The sequence below is a fragment of the Engystomops pustulosus genome, chromosome 7 (assembly GCF_040894005.1).
Source record: "Engystomops pustulosus chromosome 7, aEngPut4.maternal, whole genome shotgun sequence".
NCBI classification, from domain to species: Eukaryota; Metazoa; Chordata; class Amphibia; order Anura; family Leptodactylidae; genus Engystomops; species Engystomops pustulosus.
Window position 1 is genome coordinate 61192760 of NC_092417.1, and position 20450 is coordinate 61213209.

General features: G+C 39.6%; 1 protein-coding gene across 4 annotated transcripts; it reads left to right on the top strand.

The window, feature by feature from the left end:
* The first annotated feature begins 1383 nt into the window (after window positions 1–1383).
* Window positions 1384–12636, top strand: BMP4 (bone morphogenetic protein 4). Of its 4 annotated transcripts, none has more exons than XM_072116138.1 (3): window positions 1384–1512; window positions 7625–7998; window positions 9932–12636. In XM_072116138.1, exons 2-3 carry the CDS (start codon window positions 7632–7634, stop codon window positions 10771–10773), a joined length of 1209 nt encoding a protein of 402 aa, XP_071972239.1. In that variant the 5' UTR covers window positions 1384–1512; window positions 7625–7631; the 3' UTR covers window positions 10774–12636. The 4 variants fall into 4 exon arrangements, with proteins under 4 accessions (XP_071972239.1, XP_071972237.1, XP_071972238.1 ...); XM_072116136.1 differs by lacking the exon at window positions 1384–1512 and adding an exon at window positions 6543–6889; XM_072116137.1 differs by lacking the exon at window positions 1384–1512 and adding an exon at window positions 6557–6893.
* The last annotated feature ends 7814 nt before the right edge of the window (window positions 12637–20450 follow it).

Here is a 20450-nt window from a genome sequence, read left to right on the forward strand (position 1 = left end):
GTAATAAATAATTACCATTGTCCATAAATTTTTATTGATGGCCTATCAGTAAGGGCTCATGCACTCGAACGTATGCCTGCGGTGAGCCCTAAGTGGTCATCTTATCTCTTATAATGGAGTTGTGTCATAGTTAAATGTACAGTAGGTGGCTGGGAGTTACCTTGTAAATTGAAAACCTTATAAGAGACTCTAGTATTATATCTTTTAGGGTATGTTAACACAAAGTTATCTAATAGAAAGAGGCTGCTAGGACATTTATAGGTCCCAGTGTGTAGTGTATAGGATCTTCCATATTTTCAGTTGTCATCGGAACAAGCATTAACAATAAAGCTTCATTGAAGACACCTTTGATAACTCTTACAGTTGATCATTGAAGCCTTGGGCTAAAGTACAGTAAATTACCAGATATCAGAGAGCTTCACCAGGGGACAGAGTGAGCAGAGATGCCGTTTGTTGGAGTTGTCTGTAAGTTGAGTATACTTAAGTTAGAGACTGCCTGTATAGTGTTCCCAGATAACACTGTGCACCTAAATAAAATATACCTCCATACATCAAAAATACACAATAACCCTAATGTCAATATATACTAAAACCCCTGAATAAATTATAAGACAGTGTGCCGTGAGTAAATATTTATACCCCCCCCCCCTTAATGGAAATGTATTCTATCAAGATAACCCAATTCCTTCTGTTCCTGAATGCTGGATTGATCTCAGAGGGTTTCTGCAGCCAGATCCTATACTTATGATAATCCTGGTTTATAAGGCACCTGTTACTTGTCATCTCTATGTCATTCCGCTAGTACATGTATCACTTTATACATTATGTATAGGGACGACCCTGATGACTACAGCTTTGGAAACCTGGTCAAAGTAAACTCAATGCCCTTATCTACACACATTGCAGTTAAAGCTTTGATCTGGCATATATAGCATGTAAACCTGAATCCAGCTACACTAGCACATTTTTCCAGTTTTAACCCATGGGCTAATAGTACTATAGAATCTCTTTTTTGTTTTAAATTTGTAGCCTTAGACACCTTGTTGAAGAAAGGATTGAACAACCTTCTAGCTGCCTTTCATTGTACTCCACTACAGTCACCGCTATGACATCTTCTGTAAAGTAAATCAGAAAAGTACAATCTATTCATGTAGTGTAGCACCTGCACATTTTGAACAACTTTCCAGAATTTCTTCCTAAATAAATTTGTTAAGATAAGGCTCCTCTACCTCGGAGACTGGCAGAGATATGACATCCAGACAGCTGGAGCAGACCCTGGTACATCTGAGGACCAGGTTAATGCTCCTTGGTGATGTCAGTCAATGGGCAGGCTAGTGGGTTGGGCTAATAGAAGGTTGGAGCCAAAGGTTGCTACACTGTAACATTCTGCTTTGCACAGTCTGACTTGCTATGAGTTGGGATTAAAATGCACTTCCTTGCCAGTCTGTTCTGCTTGCCCTCCCCCACCTTGAATGGAGCATGTCACCCAATTTGACATTTTCTGGACGTGGGGTAAGTGTTTGTGTAGCAGAATGATTTATAAATAGGGGAGGGGGTTGGATGGTAAGTGACTGACAGCTTGCCTATGCCCTAATTTTATGGACAGGTATTCAACCCCCCCTCCTTTGTTTTAATGAGTGCATTGCTTTACTTGTGATCTGTTTTTACGTATTTGCTTGGATTTGGAAACTTCCGTCTGCTCTCAGAAATGTCCTTAATTACTCAGAGGAAGCGTGTGTGTGTTTTTGATGTTCTTAGCTAAGCATCCAGTGTAAGATTTCAGCTCTCCCACAGGCCTATAAATCAGTTTTAGTGCACACATTGAGGTTCTCCTGTTGCATGTTTGCTAATCATGATGTGTCTGGTTTGAATTCTTCCATGCAGGAAACACTCCTGTCCCTGTTAAATGAGGGAAAATTAGCAATTTTTTCTATCCAAGCTTCTTGTTTTATGGAAACGGTTGTTTTATATTCTCCAGTTGTTTCATTAGAGTTACATGTTGGGTGAGGAACATTTTACGTTGAAGTCAACTTCTGCAAATTCGTTTAAAGGGTAAAAATATGTTTACAGCATCCATTAGATGCAGCTCATTTCTCTACAGAAATATTTAGCATTGTGAGGTTGTGTTGTACTTGTCAGTGTTTTGTTGCACTCGTCTTTGAAGAGTCTTCCTTTTTTTTTCCATTTGTGTTTTGTATATATTAGGTTGCCTTGGTGATCATACACAAATCCAGATGATAGACTATTATTGCTGTAAGATGACGAAATGTCCCAATAGGTTGTTTTCTTTGGTCTAATTCCTACCCACACCATGCAGAGGCACGTCACTGAGACTGGAAGCCTCGGTATACATCATAGAATTTGTCACTGAACACAACTTGGGATGCATCACTTTTCTCCTTGTTTCAAGTGTCCACCTAAGCATTTTGCCATCAAAAAATTATATATTTTGCTCTTACAGTAATATGGGAGAGGTGGGGTGAAGATGGCCAAACATATAAGTTTCTCTATAAAAGTTCTTATTACTACTATATAAAGAGTTGCTCTGTTGTGAGGTACACTAAAACCCAAAACTCTGTCCTTGGAGCTCTGGAGAACATTTGAGTGCTATGTAATTGGCACAAGAAAAAGAAAGGACACCCTCTTTGATTTTCATTGTTTTACAAATCAGGAGATAATAAAAACATGTGATCCTTTATTAAATATATTGAATATATAAAATATATAAAAAATTCAAAAAATACAACCTTAGATGAAGAACACAGAACAAATTCTACCACGTCATCATTTATTCTTAGTGTGTGAAAAATAAGGTATTCCCAAACTGCTTCCATAGGAGTTAGATGGGTTGAGGGTTGGTAGATGCCAGTTTGTTGGTCTGGAGCATTTAGGTGTGGGCATCATTTTCAAATAAAAAAAAATATAATCATCCCAGAAAACTAACCTGTGGACATTCCAAAAAACTCAAGGTCAGACCATGCAATGCTCAGAAATACTGCAAAACAATAAGCTACATCTCAGACTCTGAGGGCCTCAGTTACCATGTAAATGTTCAAGTTCATGTTCATATTTGGTAGAAATGGCACAAGAAGATCTCGTTTCTCTAAAATGAACATGGCAGCATGGATTTAGTTATCATTTGAACAAACCAAAAGACTTTCCTTTGCAGTCATTGGGGCACATTTACTTCCGCAGTCACCGTTGTCCGTGCATTGTCCGTGTATAATGCACTGTGCCGCGATACACTAAGATTGTGCACCTGAAATAATTTGAAAGTTAAATCCTGCGCTCAGTCATGCCCCCTAAATTGTGTCGCATGGAAGTCAGCGCCGCTGCGCCACACAAAGGGTCGCTTGTGACACAATTTGTGCGCACCGACTACTTAAATACCTATGCAAGCCATTTTAACATTGAAGAATGGGCACAGTCCATCTTTTCAACATGGGCATGCAACAGGACAATGATCCCAAGGTGTTGTTTTTTGAGTCATTTTTTGCATCTTTTCTTTGCACATTTGATATATTTGCACCTAAATTTGTGACCTTTGCACTCGCCTTGCAAAGTTAGCCGTGCAAGAATTTTTCTGTGTTGCAACATATCTTGTTTAATTCATGAGTGGTTTTGCTGACAAAATAATCATAAAATTATGATAATCAAGCTCTGTCCTCCTGTGGCTGGTTCTCCTTTTACTATGCACTGCTCAACAGTAATCACTGTTTTGTGCCTGACAGGCAGAAGTAAGCAATCGCTGCATCATCCCCCAGCTGATGTGTTTGAGTGATCCAGCTAAGGTTGATTAATCCTGTCTGGACAGTTCAGGAGCTCCATGTATAATGTGTTTATGTATGCCAGCAGCACCCAGCTTTTCCAAGGTCCTGAATGTTATAATTGTTTTTTCAGCAAAACCACTCAGCTCAGGGAATAAGCAAGATATGCTTCTGCATCAGTGTAGCTATAGTATTCTCAAGGTTTGTTTGGTTCATAATGTATGAAATCAAATGGTAGTGTAGTGCAAAAAACAGATTTTGTGCGTATATAAAGCCAGAGAATGGTCACTCACCCAACCTATAGGATTATTTAGTCATCTATAGGTTTATGTACTACTAGTTATTAGTATGTGTTATCTATATAGTAGTGATTAACAAGGAATGCACTCAAATCCTTTTTGCTCCAGGTGGGTCCATTGCTTATGTGTGTGCTGTATTCTATACACATAAATATTGGATGAGAAAAATGTACCAGTTCTCCTGTTAAGATTTAGGCTAGGTTCCCAGTGATGGAATCTCTAATCTAGTGTGCTGGGTAGAAATATAATATATATGGAGAGTACCTAAAAATACCATTTCTTTTGGTAATTGTAGTTCAGCTGTAGTCCTAGAAATACAAGTACTATAAATTTGCTAAATCATAGAAATATGTACATTTTAGTATATGAACCTGCCAAAACCTGCCATAGGTTTGAATGCTTTCCTTTCTGTACATTGGGGAGATATTTAAAGTAATTTGCCCCTGAAATGCCTGTGACTGTGGTAATCTTCTTTTATTTGTTATCCATGGCCTCCTTCCTTCTAAAATCAACTCTTATAATTATGCTAATGAGTCAGAGGGGCTCTGGGGGTGTTAACAGAGCTTCTCCATCAGTCGTAAACTAGACCAACTAATAGCTGGTCTAAAGTAGACGCATGATTTGTGGGGGACATTTATCAGTGCTTCTACGCTAGTTGCTTCTACTCGTAGGTCTAAGCCCCTTGACGTATCTTCCGCAATGTGGGGGGCATGGCGGCGCATGAGTAAATTTCCCTCATATGTTGCAGAATAAGACTGTTAGTCTAACTCTTTACTGATCTATTCACCAACAATTTGATAAATCCTCCCCATGGATTTAGGAAAGCCCCATGTGTAAGTAGTGTTTATACATGGATTACATAAAAAATTGGACTCCATAGTATTTCCTCTTTCCAGAAAAATTAAAATATAAGTTAAACCTGTGTATTTGCAGTATAACTGATAGTGTAAAAGCTCTGCCATTATATACACAACATTAACAGTCATCCCTGTTTATTGGGTTTAGCATAATTGTACCCGAGTCATAATGTGCCAAATGCCTTTACTGGGCCAGCACTTGTGTAAACCGGAATATAAGTTTAGCTAAATATGACATTATTTGCACTTATTCTAGCAGCCTAACCTTTTAACTAGGGGCATTCCCCACACAGCATTAGTGTTCTGTGTGTATGACTCTGTGTAGCTTCCATTTGAGTCTTCCCCAACAGATCATTTAGGGGGAACGGATTAGGCATGTTGAATTTCAATGCCTGATCTTTTTATGTTGTAGTCAGAACACCTGAGTGCTCACTATTGTTAAGTATTTGTAATGTGGGGTGTAATTTAGGCTGTATGGCACACGGCTGCACTCCTCTAAAAAGCATAGCAAGTCAGCAACCGTCTTTCATGGGTCACTCATAGAGAGGAATTTAACAAGATCTGGGGCACCATGTACTGGTCCGTGATGTTCCTCTTGCTCCGCACATTGCTCCAGACATGATCGGAGGCTCTGGCTATATTAATTCTACGCCAGGTCCTCCCTCATGTAGAATTGCGCTACAACCTGCACCAGAAACTGGCGTATTTTGGACTTGTTCATGTGCAGATAGTCTATGGCTAGCTCTTCCCAGATATATTTTAGATAGCTGAAGAATCTGAAACTGCTAATGCTCTGGGTGACTTTCCTGAACTTGAGGAGATGGCGGTGTGGGAATAAAGAGCGATGGGTGCCACTGACTCTTTAGAGTAGAGGTGAGAGGACGGTGCAAGGTGAGAAATGAGTGAATTGTAATGGGAAAGCTTATTGCAAAGTACAAGCCACAGGATGGACTTGTGATGTAACAAATGGCTATATCTCTAGACTGGCCCCACTAACCCTGGATGCCAGATTTTCAGTCAACTTGTGCTGTGCTGCCTCCCACATTAAAGAGCTGGAAACTCCCCATAGAATGAATAGATAAGGAATGTTATGGAGGGCACATTCTATGTTCTGGGTGATATTATCAGCTCCTATTGATAACATGTTATATCTGTATGACACTAAGAAGTATGTGTAGGATACTAGAATATAATAAGTGATTTACACAGCTATATATATATATATATATATATATATATATATATATATATATATATATATGACTAAAATCATGAGGCAATAATGTCTGTGACAGTCCAATAGCATCCATTGCATGTGGTTGGTGTATACTGTATATATGTGACCTCTTTCCCGCGTAGATGTGAAGTACCTGTAATGTATAAGGTTTAGTGCTGTGCCTGTGGCAGTACATTGTGTGAGTCCCCGGCTGGGGGTCCTGCCATTAGGGTGTGGTGGAGACATTTGTGTAAGAATGGCAGGGATGTGGACTACTTGGGGAAGACTATAATGCTAATAGCTGAGGTGAATGAGAGCTTCTGTCTCCTTCCCTGTCTCCTTTTATGTGGGCTATTAACCCTTCGCAGGCTGGTGAGTGCCAGTAGTGAGGCTGAGGATAGATGGAGGACGCGGTGCCTGTGCAGGGCAGCAGCAGCTCCTTCCTCCCCACCTCTAGGCAGCAAGTTCACGGGAGCAGGGGGCCGAGTCTGCTTATATAGGACGCCTGGTGGGCTGGAGGGGCAGCCTTGATGGACAGGTTCCCGGAGTGACTGCGAGCACGTGACCGCGGAGGGGGGCTGGAAGAAAAACAGACTGTCTGGCCGGAGTCTCATTATATTCATTTTAGGAGCCAGCTCCATTCTCCCAGTATCATCCTGATCTGCACTCCGAGCCCCTGAGCTTTCTCAACACCTTTGTCCAGGATTGGCTGTCAAGAATCATGGACTGTTTTTCTATGCCTTGTTTTCTGTCAGTGAGTAGACTTTAATATTTTGATTTCTTTTTTTTAGGGGATGGGATTGGGGGGGATTCTCGTCTCTACCTTTCTTCTATGCCCCCTCCATCAGGCATTGTCCCCCTCCTGATGGTCAGCTGCAGTTGTAGTGTCATGTGTTGCAGTAGTAGCCTGGCAGAGGATGCCAGTTGTAAGTGAGAGGAGAAGGTGGATGCTCCCAATCAGCTGTTGATGGCAGAGAGTGCACTGCTTCCCAGATAAGAGAGGTTGCATTGACAGAAAGAATCCAGCTTTTTCCGGTGGCATGGAATTCCGGGTGCTCCAGCAGGGATCATTGCTGGAAAGTGCATGGCGATGCTGCATGTTGTCATCTGTGCAGGTTTCTAATGCTGTTGGCTCTTTGACTGGTAAGCGACACCTATATATAGAGTTTTATTTGCTGCAGAGACAATGAGATTGGATTGCACTGCCTGGACTAGCTGTTTGTTCTGCCAGAAGCCAGGCTTGAGATAATTGTGCTGATAGTCCCAGAGACGCACACAGATTAGCAGGATGGTGGCTATCTGATAATGAGCTATTTGCCAGTAAACAAGTTAGACCACGACATGATAGGAAGCCCTCCTCCTGCCCTGGGACACTGTGTACTGCAGGACTGCTCTTCTTCTGATATTTGTCTTTACCATTTGATTTAGAAGTTTCCATTTCCAGACCTCCTATTTATTTTGTATGTATTGTGTTCTGCACCCCAGAGACACCATGATTCCTGGTAACCGAATGCTGATGGTCATTTTATTATGCCAAGTCCTGCTAGGAGGCACTAGCCATGCTAGTCTGATCCCTGAGACCGGAAAGAAGAAAGTGGCTGAGCTTCAGGGCCAGGCGGGTGGAAGGAGGTCCGCTCAGAGCCATGAGCTCTTGCGGGACTTCGAGGCAACGCTGCTACAGATGTTTGGCCTCCGCAAGCGGCCACAACCCAGTAAGGAAGTGGTGGTGCCCGCATATATGCGGGACTTGTATCGATTACAATCAGCAGAAGAAGAGGATGAGCTACAGGAGATCAACCTGGAATATCCTGAGAGACCTACCAGCCGTGCCAATACTGTGAGGAGCTTTCACCATGAAGGTGAGTGTCACTTAATTCAGAACCCTCAGCCCTTCCCAAATATCATTTTTTCCATTTCCTAAAAGATTAGAAAATGTCAAGTTTTGTTAAACTTGTAATCTAATGTAAACTGAGCACCCAAAAGACCATGATCGGGTCTATGCATGCTCCTGTTACCTCTTATTTGTAGAGGTCCTGCCTTCTTTACCCCTGACTGACCTTTTCCTAGCCCTTGACATGACAGAATTAAGCAGTACCCATTAACTCTGATTTTCTTGGCTTCCTGAGTTCATATAATTTTTAGATAGCTCTTCTAAGTCTGTTTCTTCCAATAATATTCTCATGTTGTTACCTATTCTAATGTAACATCTTGGTAACACCTTCCATTGTCTTCTGATTGTATAGAATTACTGACCATCCCCCTTAATTTCCATTAAGCATTTGCACAGTAGTGTTAATTTAACTTTGTAAATTAACCATGGAGCTTCTCCACAAGTATCCTTGTGTTTAGTGATTCGCCTTAATCTTTTATTGGACTCTACTTACATAGTTACAGGGGAAAAAAGGCCAAGAGTCAATCAAGTTCAACCTGTTATTTATTGGAAATGTGTTATTTTGTGTGATTGTGACCCCCAGAACAGGCTCTCCTGGTCGCTCTTTTGTTGTCCATGTAACTTCTAAATATTACATTAAGTGTTTAGAATGGAGAAGTCTCCACTGAGTCCATAGCAGCCCCTGCTATTTCTAGAACACTATAGTGCCTTTACGTAAAAAGAAAAAAAAAATCTGTATTACATTTCAAACACCTGCAAAAAGCTCTTTCCACAGAACTGCAAAGTATGTTGGCCCGTGTAGTGCCAGGCAGTCTGGACAGAAAATAAAACACCTGTCTCTCCAGAAGAGAAAAATTAAATGTTTCTCAAAAATGCAAAGTATATACACTTATGTTCTTCTAAGCCACTAAAGCTTTTTATATTATGGGTGCAACTGAATTGTTGAGTGTTCATTCGATGGTAAAAGTAGAAAGTACAGGAGCAAAGATTCACAGCACTTGTACAGTTATAGAACTTATGTGGATGTTATTTCTAGAAGTAGGAAAGCTCTTATTCCTCAACTTCTTAGGAGCTACGAGTCACAGTCTGGCCCCTGGGACTTGTACAATGACGAGAGAGCCAAACGTTGCTCAAGGGGGTTTTAGGATGATAAAAATGATACATCTCCTTGTAAAATGTGTAGGTTGTCATAATATATTTCTTGGGAATTTACAGAAAACAAGTCGATTACATGTTCTACACTTTTACAAACAGCACATTGAGTTGCTCCGGACAGATTAAGAAAAAAAACCTAAATGCGTATTTATGTTAAATTTATAACACGGGTCCATTTAAGCAATTTATAAGCTTCTTTATGTATCTCCACTCATCAAAGGCAAAGGCGTAACTCCCTGTTTTTTCCACTAGTTTTAATACTTAAAATACACTTAGTGTATTTAACGCTACAGCCGTGTGTTTGTAAGATTTGTTCAATGAAGCCTTGTAATCTGACCCAAATGTTTCCTAGCGGATGTTTCTCTCCCAAAGTAAATCTGAGTTATTAATCCACAGCATCATTACTGTGCTGGAATTTGCTTTTCCCTCTTCTGTAATATGATCAACAAGGCATGCTCTATGTTTTCAAAATCGTTGGATATCCCAAGCAATACACTTCAGAAACCTTGTATGTGATCTCAGCTGCCAAGTGATTTTGAACATGGAACTAGAAGGTCTTGTGGTCTTTCCACCACAAAAGGCTAAACATCTACCAAAAACGTGGATGTGTTCTTATCCTAGTGGTTCAGCTGCAACAATGTGTCCTTGAATCCATGCTAGCTACAAGCCTAGATAGATATCTGTTGTCTTAACCTGCATCCTACAAGTATTCACTCTCCTCTTTCATTTTTTTGTTGTTTTGCTAGAACATTTGGAGAACATACCAGGCACAGCAGAAAACACCGGGGTCCGCTTTTACTTCAATCTCAGCAGCATTCCTGAGAATGAGGTGATTTCTTCAGCTGAGCTAAGACTTTATAGAGAACAAATTGAACATGGCCCAGCATGGGAGGAAGGCTTTCACAGAATAAATATATATGAAGTTATGAAGCCGCTGACGACTAATGGACAGATGATTACTAGGCTACTGGACACCAGACTAATCCATCACAATGTGACTCGATGGGAAAGTTTTGATGTAAGTCCGGCAATTATGAGGTGGACCCAAGACAAGGGAATTAACCATGGGCTTGCTGTTGAGGTCATTCATCTCAACCAGACTAAAACTTATCAGGGGAAGCATGTCAGGATTAGCCGATCGTTATTACCTCAAGAGAATGCAGACTGGTCACAGATGAGGCCACTTCTAATCACTTTTAGCCATGATGGCAGGGGACATGCACTGACCAGGAGGTCTAAAAGAAGTCCAAAGCAGCAGAGGGCCCGGAAAAAAAACAAAAATTGCCGGAGGCATTCTCTGTATGTGGATTTCAGCGACGTTGGCTGGAATGATTGGATTGTGGCACCACCTGGATATCAGGCTTTTTACTGCCATGGTGATTGCCCGTTTCCACTGGCTGACCACCTGAACTCAACCAACCATGCCATTGTACAGACTCTGGTTAACTCTGTAAACTCAAGCATTCCCAAAGCATGCTGTGTCCCCACAGAACTGAGTGCCATTTCCATGCTGTATTTGGACGAGTATGACAAAGTTGTCCTTAAAAACTATCAGGAGATGGTGGTAGAGGGGTGCGGATGCCGTTAAACTCCAAAACAGACTGCTCGTTATCAAACGGACTTCTTCAAACTTTCACCTTGACCTTATTTATGTCTTTTATGTGCAAAAATTGTTTTGACAATATGATCATATATTTTGACAAAATATATTTATAACAACATATTAAAAGAAAAAAAAATAAAATAAGTCATTATTTTCAACAACAAAAAAAAAATACAAAAAACATAAGCTACTTTTTTGTACAGCTGTTTATAAATGTACATTAGGATGAATTTATATGGGAATAGAGTATTTTTTTTTTCTATACGTAAATATCTTTTTATAGTGTTAATATTTATTGGCAGTGTGGCTTCAATCCATCTCTCTAAATGAATGTAAATTAGTTGAAGGCATACAGCAGTCTGGAGGTCACAGTGGGGCTTTGATTCCCAGCTACTGCTTCACTCGCTAACCTGTGTTAAATGTTTTTCTTGTTTTTTTTCTTCCACTTAATTCATCTGAAAAGACTCTCGGAAGCACCTGAGTTGTTATGCTAATGCCAGGCATAGTTCACCTCCCATCGCCCTGCTGTATACTGCAGGTTCAAAGCCATTCATGTGACTATTTTGTAAAAATTGAGCAGAACTTAGAGTGGACTGTAGTGAGAGAGTATTGTGCAAAATCATTTCTTTTAAAACATCAAAGCTTCCAAAAGTCTTTTGAAGGTTCAAACACATAAAAAATGCAAAGACACTTGACAAGTACTGTATTTAAAATGGCAGATGTGTTCATCTGTTTTTCCATCTTCACCAGCAAACAGTCAGCGATATCTTATTTTTTTAAATAAAATCTATAAATATATATAATATTTTGGTAATATTTTTAAATAAATGTATTTATTTTTCTCCTTCACATTGAAATAATCAGTCATTCTAGAGGTGCGTGTCCGTGCATCCAAGTATCACCAGTAAAATATCTTAAGCTTTGTCTTTTAATTATTGAAAGCTCTGTAGTACTTACAAATGGGAAAATGGTGAAGGGGGTAGCAGGGAGGGGGCTTAGTTAAAACCAGTAAAAACTCAACAGTGGAAACTTTGCCAAGCCACAACTTCCCGGAGAGTGCAGGTGGAGGGACCAGATCAGAGCCTCAGGCTAAGGCAACAAGACTTCATGCTGCTTTTGTAGCTCCCTTCAGAAAGGGCCTTTTTAATTGTACAGAGCTTAAATAAATTGTTTAAAAGAGATTGAACTTAGTTTTCCCGGAGGACTAATTTGTTTTGTGATGTTTGATTTACAAAAAAAAAAGTCTTTTTACTATGTACTGTCAATGTAAATAGGGTTGTAAGGTCAGATCTATGCTTTTTAGATTCTAAACCTCCCCTTGTTACAACGTGTTTTTTGTTATACTTGGCATTGACAATTCCATTATTGAAAATTTTTTAAATGTCCAATTTTTTGCTTCTTGTTCAGTATAATTTGGTCTGCCAAAAGTCCACTGGAGGTCACTTTTTTGGGGGAAAGTATAGTAGTTTTATTTTTTTCCTAGGATAAATGATGCCATCTCCTGCTATTCATGCATGTTAATGGTCGTAATTAGAATAACTTTAGTATAACAGTGCCTCCTTTTTTTATTCACATTGTTGCAACATAATGGCAAAATACAGCTTGCTGCAACTTTGTCACTTTTGATAACTTCCTAAGTGCAACAGCAAAAGTTGCAGAGTGAGTGACAGTAGCGACTTGCAACGATCCCATTTGTGCATTGCCTTGCGTCAATACACCTTACAACATAGGAACTCAAGAAGAACAACAGCATTTGATGCACCACTGTCTGACTGCGTCTCCTGAACAAAGTCCTGACCTAAACCCTTCCTGTGCAATGAATTCTTTATTAAAGTGAATACAAGAAGAGCTGCAGCGGCTCCTGTCTTTTATTCGTTTACATTCATGAGTGGACAGTGCTGTTTGTTTGTCAAGGCAAATGTTTGGTCTAGGAATTCTGCATGAAATTTGCAGGGTTTTGTTTTGCCCTTTTAGCATTGTCACTCTAATGATCCTAATGTGTGTATGTAAATAATGTACAGACCTCCCACTCACTTTGATGAGGAATTGACACCATTGAAAATAGAATCATACAAGTTCCTTTCTACTTCAGTATTTATGGCTTTATTTTGCTTTACATGTACCATCCTGGTAGCTCTTCTTGGTTTTACGTTAACAGGAACCTCCTCCCCTTTAGTAATTAGAAGGGAATTATGAAGTTCTATTTACACAATAGTGGTATCTTTAATGAATAGTAACAAAAATCTGGAAAATGTATTCCTATTTTACATTTATTATGGTTCTAGATTTGTTCCCTTTGACAACCAGATTTTTCTAAAATATTGTCGTCTATTTCTTATATTGATCCAATACTAACTTTAAATGCTGTGCTTTAACAAAATGCTGCACTGTGTAAACCTGACCTAAATGAATTTTCCATGTCATTTCAGAGCTACCACAACTGAAAATGAATTGTCAGCTTCATCTAACCCCCGGGTCAAGGATTGTAAACCAAGCACACTGACATACTGGTGTGTGCCCCCTATGCCAAGATCCACTCTTCTTTAAGCTTTATATGCCGTTGTTTGTGACAAAAAATGCATTTAAAATTATATAAATGAGCCTGAGGGGCTCCATTAACTCCTATGGAGCCCGTAACCCATAATAAATAGGGCAAAGGCATAGGAAGCTAAAAGAAGAGCAGATCCTGACAGTATGTCAGTGTGCTTGGTTTACAATTGTTCATCCTGGTGGTAGATTTCTTTTAACTATAATGGTAGCTATAGATGTCATCATCCCTACTATCAAAACCAGAACAGTAATTATATAAGCAATACAGATTGCACAATACACTTCTATATCAATGGTAAGCCAGTCTACCCCTATCTTTTCTAGAGCAATTTACCAGGATTGCTTGCAAATATATAAGAATTTTGTTTGGCCCTGTCAAAATTAGTGATATTAGTTGGTTAAGCTGATAGTTGCCCAAACAATTCCATATGTATTGCTTGACTGAATATATCAATCCTCCTACTCAATATTTATGATTATGTCTCAATAATAAAGTGCTTTTATTGTGTTCTGTGTCCTTTAATGTAAATAGAAATTTGTTGACCGTAGATTTAGAGATGGTTGTTCTTTAGTAGACTCCTTCATGTACAGGGCAAACGATATGTATCCAATCCACAATAAGGCAGGAAGAGGAAAATGGTGACATGAAACTTCTGACCCTGAATGTTGATAAAGCCAGGAGACCACTAGGTCTTTTCATAGACATTCCTCGGACCCACTTACCAGCGTAAATTGTAATCAGTTACTGATTACTGTCTTGGAAAGTGAATGTTTTTGGTCACTACTTACTAATTGCTTTTGATCCCTGACACAAAGAGCAAAACCTTAATGGGGCTACAATGAGCACATTGAGGAATCTTTATCAAGTGAAAGGTAATTAAATTGCTAAATGATCTCTTTATTCTCCTTTTATTTCTACAAAATCAAAAATATTAAATAAGGTGTAGCAATTTTTTTTTATTTGAACTTTTTAGGATTTGGGAAATTAAATATTTAGTTGGCCTTATTTTCATAGAAAATTTTGGGACAATGAACATTTTCAAGATTCACCTTAGAGACTTTCGATAATTGTTTAAACCATTTTTTCTTAGAACTTGTGATAAGGAAATACCTGCCTATAATAGTTCCACCAAAGTTATTAAAAAACTATTTTTCTCCTCTTTATCAGACCTGCCCCTCACCCTCCTACCCCTGCTCATTCTTCACTTTAAAGGTTAGCTGTCTTGCCTTAGGCACTGGTGACCTGCTGCCTTGTCTTTGATGCCTTGAATATCAGGCATAACCATTCTGCAGAAAGAATTTCATTTTAAAGTGGCAATAAGCTAAAAGCTGAGTGCTCTTCAGCTGTTTGACAGAGCAATTACGTACATTTCAACTGATCTGCACAAGTCCGATAACCCCGGCTTCTGAGATAATTGTCTGTTAACTTAATATCCACAAACCCTTTTCATTCTCTACAATGGAAGAAATAGGACATCAACAAACATGGTGTCCAACTTCTATTAATTACATCTATACTCATGCCCTTTCAGTCAGAGGCAATAAAGATTTATATTAATCACCTATAAGCTGCAAGTGTAATAAGGAATAAAGAAATTTTGTCCGGTTTAGAAAACTCATTTATTTCGCCATTCAGGGCTATCATCCTTTAGCAATTAAGAAAGTCTTTCACTTTGGAAGAACTGCCACATCCATGCATTCATATCAATAATATAAGTAGTGGTGCAGAAATCAATCATTTGTTTTTTTTTTGCTAAAATACAGCTGGGTTCCTAGGGAAGGCAAATTAGGTCAGGTTTTAATTAACCATCGGACAAAAAAGGAATAGTTCAAAATGGTCGCCTCCTTTAAATGATAAAATAATGCTATAACTCCTAATTGTATTCCATCAAGGATTCATTATCATAGTTTTATACTTTGCTGTTATGCAGAAAATGTTTTAGATCTGTGGCATTATTGATATATACACCCTGAATGTTGAATAATAACGCAATACACAAACTATAGTTAAAGAGTGAGCCATAATGGGTACTCTAAAAGATTCTAGATTCCTGGTTATCCATACTAGACCTGAATTATAATTGGTTCCAAAATGAATAAATACAACTTGATATTCAATATATATATATATATATTTAGTTATAAAGAAGGTATGTTACAAGGGCTGTTGTAAGGGCTGTTTTATAGGAATAGTTCATGATTTTGAAGTATCATTTATTTTATAGTATGGCCATCTATTGCAGAAAATGTTAAAAGGTCAAATTTTTCTGAAAATGTCCTAGCTGCTAGCTTTCACCGACCCCAAAAGAACACTTCAGGCAAAAATGATGCTAATGCATGAACGGAGCCGCGGTTTATTACACAGGGGTTAAAAGACCACTAAAGTATGTGTCTATGTGTCATGCTCCACCTCTTCAGGCACCTGACAAAACACAGTGGAGGAGATCCACTAAGTAATATGCACCAGAATTATGACCTAATTTTCACTGTTAGTGAAAAAACTATTATGGTTTCCACTACATATATGAAGGGTTTAGACAGTTTGGCAACTGGTGTCGAAAAGAACTGGCTTACCGGTAAAGGTGCCAGTCTTTGTGGGTGTGGCTTAAATTTAAAAGGCTATTTTCAGGCCGAAACTAAGCCAACAAATAGGAGGCACAAAGTATGACTAGTCTAGTAGTATAACTGATATATAAACATCAGGCACTGTGATAAACCTGTCACAGTATAAAACAACAGTCGTATCTGTCTGACCCAATATGTTTCTCTGAAGTGTTACTTTGAGTCAAGCACTGAAAGTAGATTCATGTTTGGCAAATCGGTCGAACATTACTTTTATTTGTTATCCACAATAGTTATTATAACTGCATAGACATTGTGGAAATCAGCATTGGATTGGGATCATAGATTTATGTGGTTATACCTGGTTTGTAGCATTAAAAGAGTTAACCTGATTTATGCCCTCAGCTAACGTTAATTTGCTATTGACAATTTTTCCGTTGGTCTCTTTTGGTTGATTTTGGATGCCGGACAGGTGGTTAAGAGTTAGAGAATCCAGTACTGACCGCAACTTCCCAGTCTTCTGTGGTGTACATGCAAGGGAAATAGCAGTAATATTTGTAAAGCACTTTAGAAGTCATGCCATTCTCGCTGACCGCACTGGAGAAACACTAATATGGGTATTGGCTGTCCATATATTACTGCACACCTGACAGCTTCTAAACTATTGAACTCTCTTTAGCTAAGGGAAAGTGAATCTGTAGATTGTTACTGACCTTTTCCTATGTTAATTTGTAGATATTACAATGCTATCTTAAATGATCTGTCCGGGTGTTTCAAAAAATATCTGCAAAGAGTTTGTATGTTCTCTCCCTGCTTGTGTGGGTTTCCTCCAGGTCCTCTGGTTTCCTCCCACACTCCAAAACATACTGGTAGGTTGATTAGATTGTGAATCCCATCAGGGACAGGGACCGATTTGGCAAGCTCTGTGCAGCGCTACGTAATCTGTGTGCACTATATAAATAAAGGAATTATTATTATTAAGGATTTGCTTCTCCGACGTTCCAGTTGTCACGTACCGCCAGAGCACTTAAGGCCAGTTATATATAACACCCACACAACCCATTTAATGCCACAAGTACATGAAGGGAACCTGTCACCACATTTGCACATATACAGCCAGTGACAGGTCCCTGTAGAGCTCTTTTAACTAACTGACACCCTTCTTTTAGCTAAAAATTGTTTTGCTTAGATCCACATAAATCACCTTTTACCTTATATTCCCTGGCATAAGAGGCGGGGGGAGGCTTGCCCTGCTTATCCGGGCCCCTCCCATCTAATCCTCCCCATGCCTTATGCCTCCTTACTGGTCACACTTCATGTCTTGAGCAGCTTCTTAACAATAGCAATCTGTACCCCATGCATGTATCTGACCACATGTAGTCACAGCTGCCTCGATGGACTTCTACTCCAAAAAAATTGGCACAATATTTTCCATCTGTACATAGAGCTTTATATGTCTGTAGTTGAGTATTAGCAGACGGTCCATAAGTACAAGGAGGCAGAGCAGTGATTTGAAGAGACACAGAGATGTCAGTCAGAATAATTGGGAGTGGTTCACTGCCAGCATGAGAGAGAGTCACAGATACCAGATATGAGTCAGAAAAGCTAATTTGCATATCAGAAAACATCTGTAATTAAGGTACAGTGCCCCATTGGCAGCTAAATTTGATATGGGTAGGACTTGTAACCCTTTATCAGCAAGCATTGGTCAAAATGGTCAAAATCTGGTGACAGGTCCTCTTTAAAAAGAAGCGGCCAACAGTTTGTACTTTTACCATCCTTTCAACAAGTCAGAGGCCTATACAAAGTGAGACAGCCATCCTAGCGGCAAGGCAATTATTTATTCTTCCACTTTGGCTTTTCTTTGCCCAAAAAAAGCTTACAGAAGGGAGGAGCTATTTTCTATCACCAATCACTAATCTATTTGGTGTTTTGGGAGTTCATTAAGTTAAAATGTAAAAAGCCATCCAACTGTCCCAACTACATTGTTAAACTGTATATTCTTTGCCTCAAGGCTATAAATTGGCAAAGTCTTTAGTATGTGTTAACACAGACACATCCTCCGATTTTGTATGCAGGGCCTCTGTCTGTGGTGCTGTTGACCTTCTGCCTGTTCTAAAAATAAATGAAATGAAATCTGCCCTCCAAGATCCCTGGGATACTTTTATTAAACTTTTTAGTGTTGTTCATGCTCTTGTGGTCACAGTTTGCAAGAGGTTGATAATCTAAAGGACATGATATGGCATTTGCACTTCATCGTGCCTAAAATGTATGGCACCGTTATTTAGAGCCACAAAGATATATATATATATATATATATATATATATATATATATATATATATATATACATATATATATATAAATCCAGTAAGTAGGCAGCACTCCAAAGTACGTGGAAAAGGGTGAGTGCTGCCTATTTACTGGATTTATATTTGGGACCTCGGCCAAGGGATCTACGGCTTCTTGCATCCACTGAGGTCTGTGCTGCTCTGGATATATTAGGCCACTTTATTAGGTACACCATGCTAGTAACGGGTTGGACCCCCTTTTGCCTTCAGAACTGCCTCAATTCTTCGTGGCATAGATTCAACAAGGTGCTGGAAGCATTCCTCAGAGATTTTGGTCCATATTGACATGATGGCATCACACAGTTGCCGCAGATTTGTCGGCTGCACATCCATGATGCGAATCTCCCGTTCCACCACATCCCAAAGATGCTCTATTGGATTGAGATCTGGTGACTGTGGAGGCCATTTGAGTACAGTGAACTCATTGTCATGTTCAAGAAACCAGTCTGAGATGATTCCAGCTTTATGACATGGCCCATTATCCTGCTGAAAGTAGCCATCAGATGTTGGGTACATTGTGGTCATAAAGGGATGGACATGGTCAGCAACAATACTCAGGTAGGCTGTGGCGTTGCAACGATGCTCAATTGGTACCAAGGGGCCCAAAGAGTGCCAAGAAAATATTCCCCACACCATGACACCACCACCACCAGCCTGAACCGTTGATACAAGGCAGGATGGATCCATGCTTTCATGTTGTTGACGCCAAATTCTGACCCTACCATCCGAATGTCGCAGCAGAAATCGAGACTCCTCTTTCCAATCTTCTACTGTCCAATTTCGATGAGCTTGTGGAAATTGTAGCCTCAGTTTCCTGTTCTTAGCTGAAAGGAGTGGCACCCGGTGTGGTCTTCTGCTGCTGTGCCCATCTGCGTCAAAGTTCAACGTACTGTGCGTTCAGAGATGCTCTTCTGCCTACCTTGGTTGTAACGGGTGGCGATTTGAGTCACTGTTGCCTTTCTATCAGCTCGAACCAGTCTGCCCATTCTCCTCTGACCTCTGGCATCAACAAGGCATTTCCGCCCACAGAACTGCCACTTACTGGATGTTTTTTATTTTTCGGACCATTCTCTGTAAACCCTAGAGATGGTTGTGCATGAAAATCCCAGTAGATCAGCAGTTTCTGAAATACTCAGACCAGCCCTTCTGGCACCAACAACCATGCCACGTTCAAAGACACTCAAATCACCTTTCTTCCCCATACTGATGCTCGGTTTGAACTGCAGGAGATTGTCTTGACCATGTCTACATGCCTAAATGCACTGAGTTGCCGCCATGTGATTGGCTGATTAGAAATTAAGTGTTAATGAGCAGTTGGACAGGTGTACCTAATAAAGTGGCCGGTGAGTGTATATATATATGTATATTAAACTTTTTAGTGTTGTTCATGCTCTTGTGGTCACAGTTTGCAAGAGGTTGATAATCTAAAGGACATGATATTGCATTTGCACTTCATCGTGCCTAAAATGTATGGCACCGTTATTTAGAGCCACAAAGATATATATATATATATATATATATATATATATATATATATACACACAACTAAATTGCTGCTCCTTTCTGCAAGTTTATGTTTTATAAGTGCATGAGCTACATATAATTAGGGATAAGCGGACCCACTTAAGTTTGGGTTCGACTTAAAATCCTGTGCGGGCCTAGGTTTCAGTGCTGAACGCAGATCACGCCCCCAGTAACACCCGCGTTCGATGCAGTGTGTGTGTGCCAGTAGCATGATGTGCGTCGTCATTGGGGAGCACCGATCCTTTTCAAAATGGCTGTCTTTGGGGAGTGTTGAGCTAGATTTCTTATTAGGTCTGGGGTTGGGCGTGGGGATCCGAAACAGCAACATTTTGTGTGAACTAGAACTAGAATATTAATCATAATATTTCTGAGCCCATGTTACAGAGCTTTGAGGCTTTGTATGGAGATACATCATGGACAATACTTAGACTTCACCACCCAATGGACTTTCCTTTGAAGGATCTATATAATATCTTTCAGAAAAAGCCTAGTGTATTTGAATATGACATCTGATGCATATAGATATTACGGAGTACAGTATACAATTGTATTTTAGAGTCCTTAAATTCAATTTTGTATACAGTACTTGATCTATAATCAATATCAGATTGGTGAGGTTTGAACCCCCCCCCCCCCCACTGATCAACTGTTCTCAGCCATGAATATATGATAAATG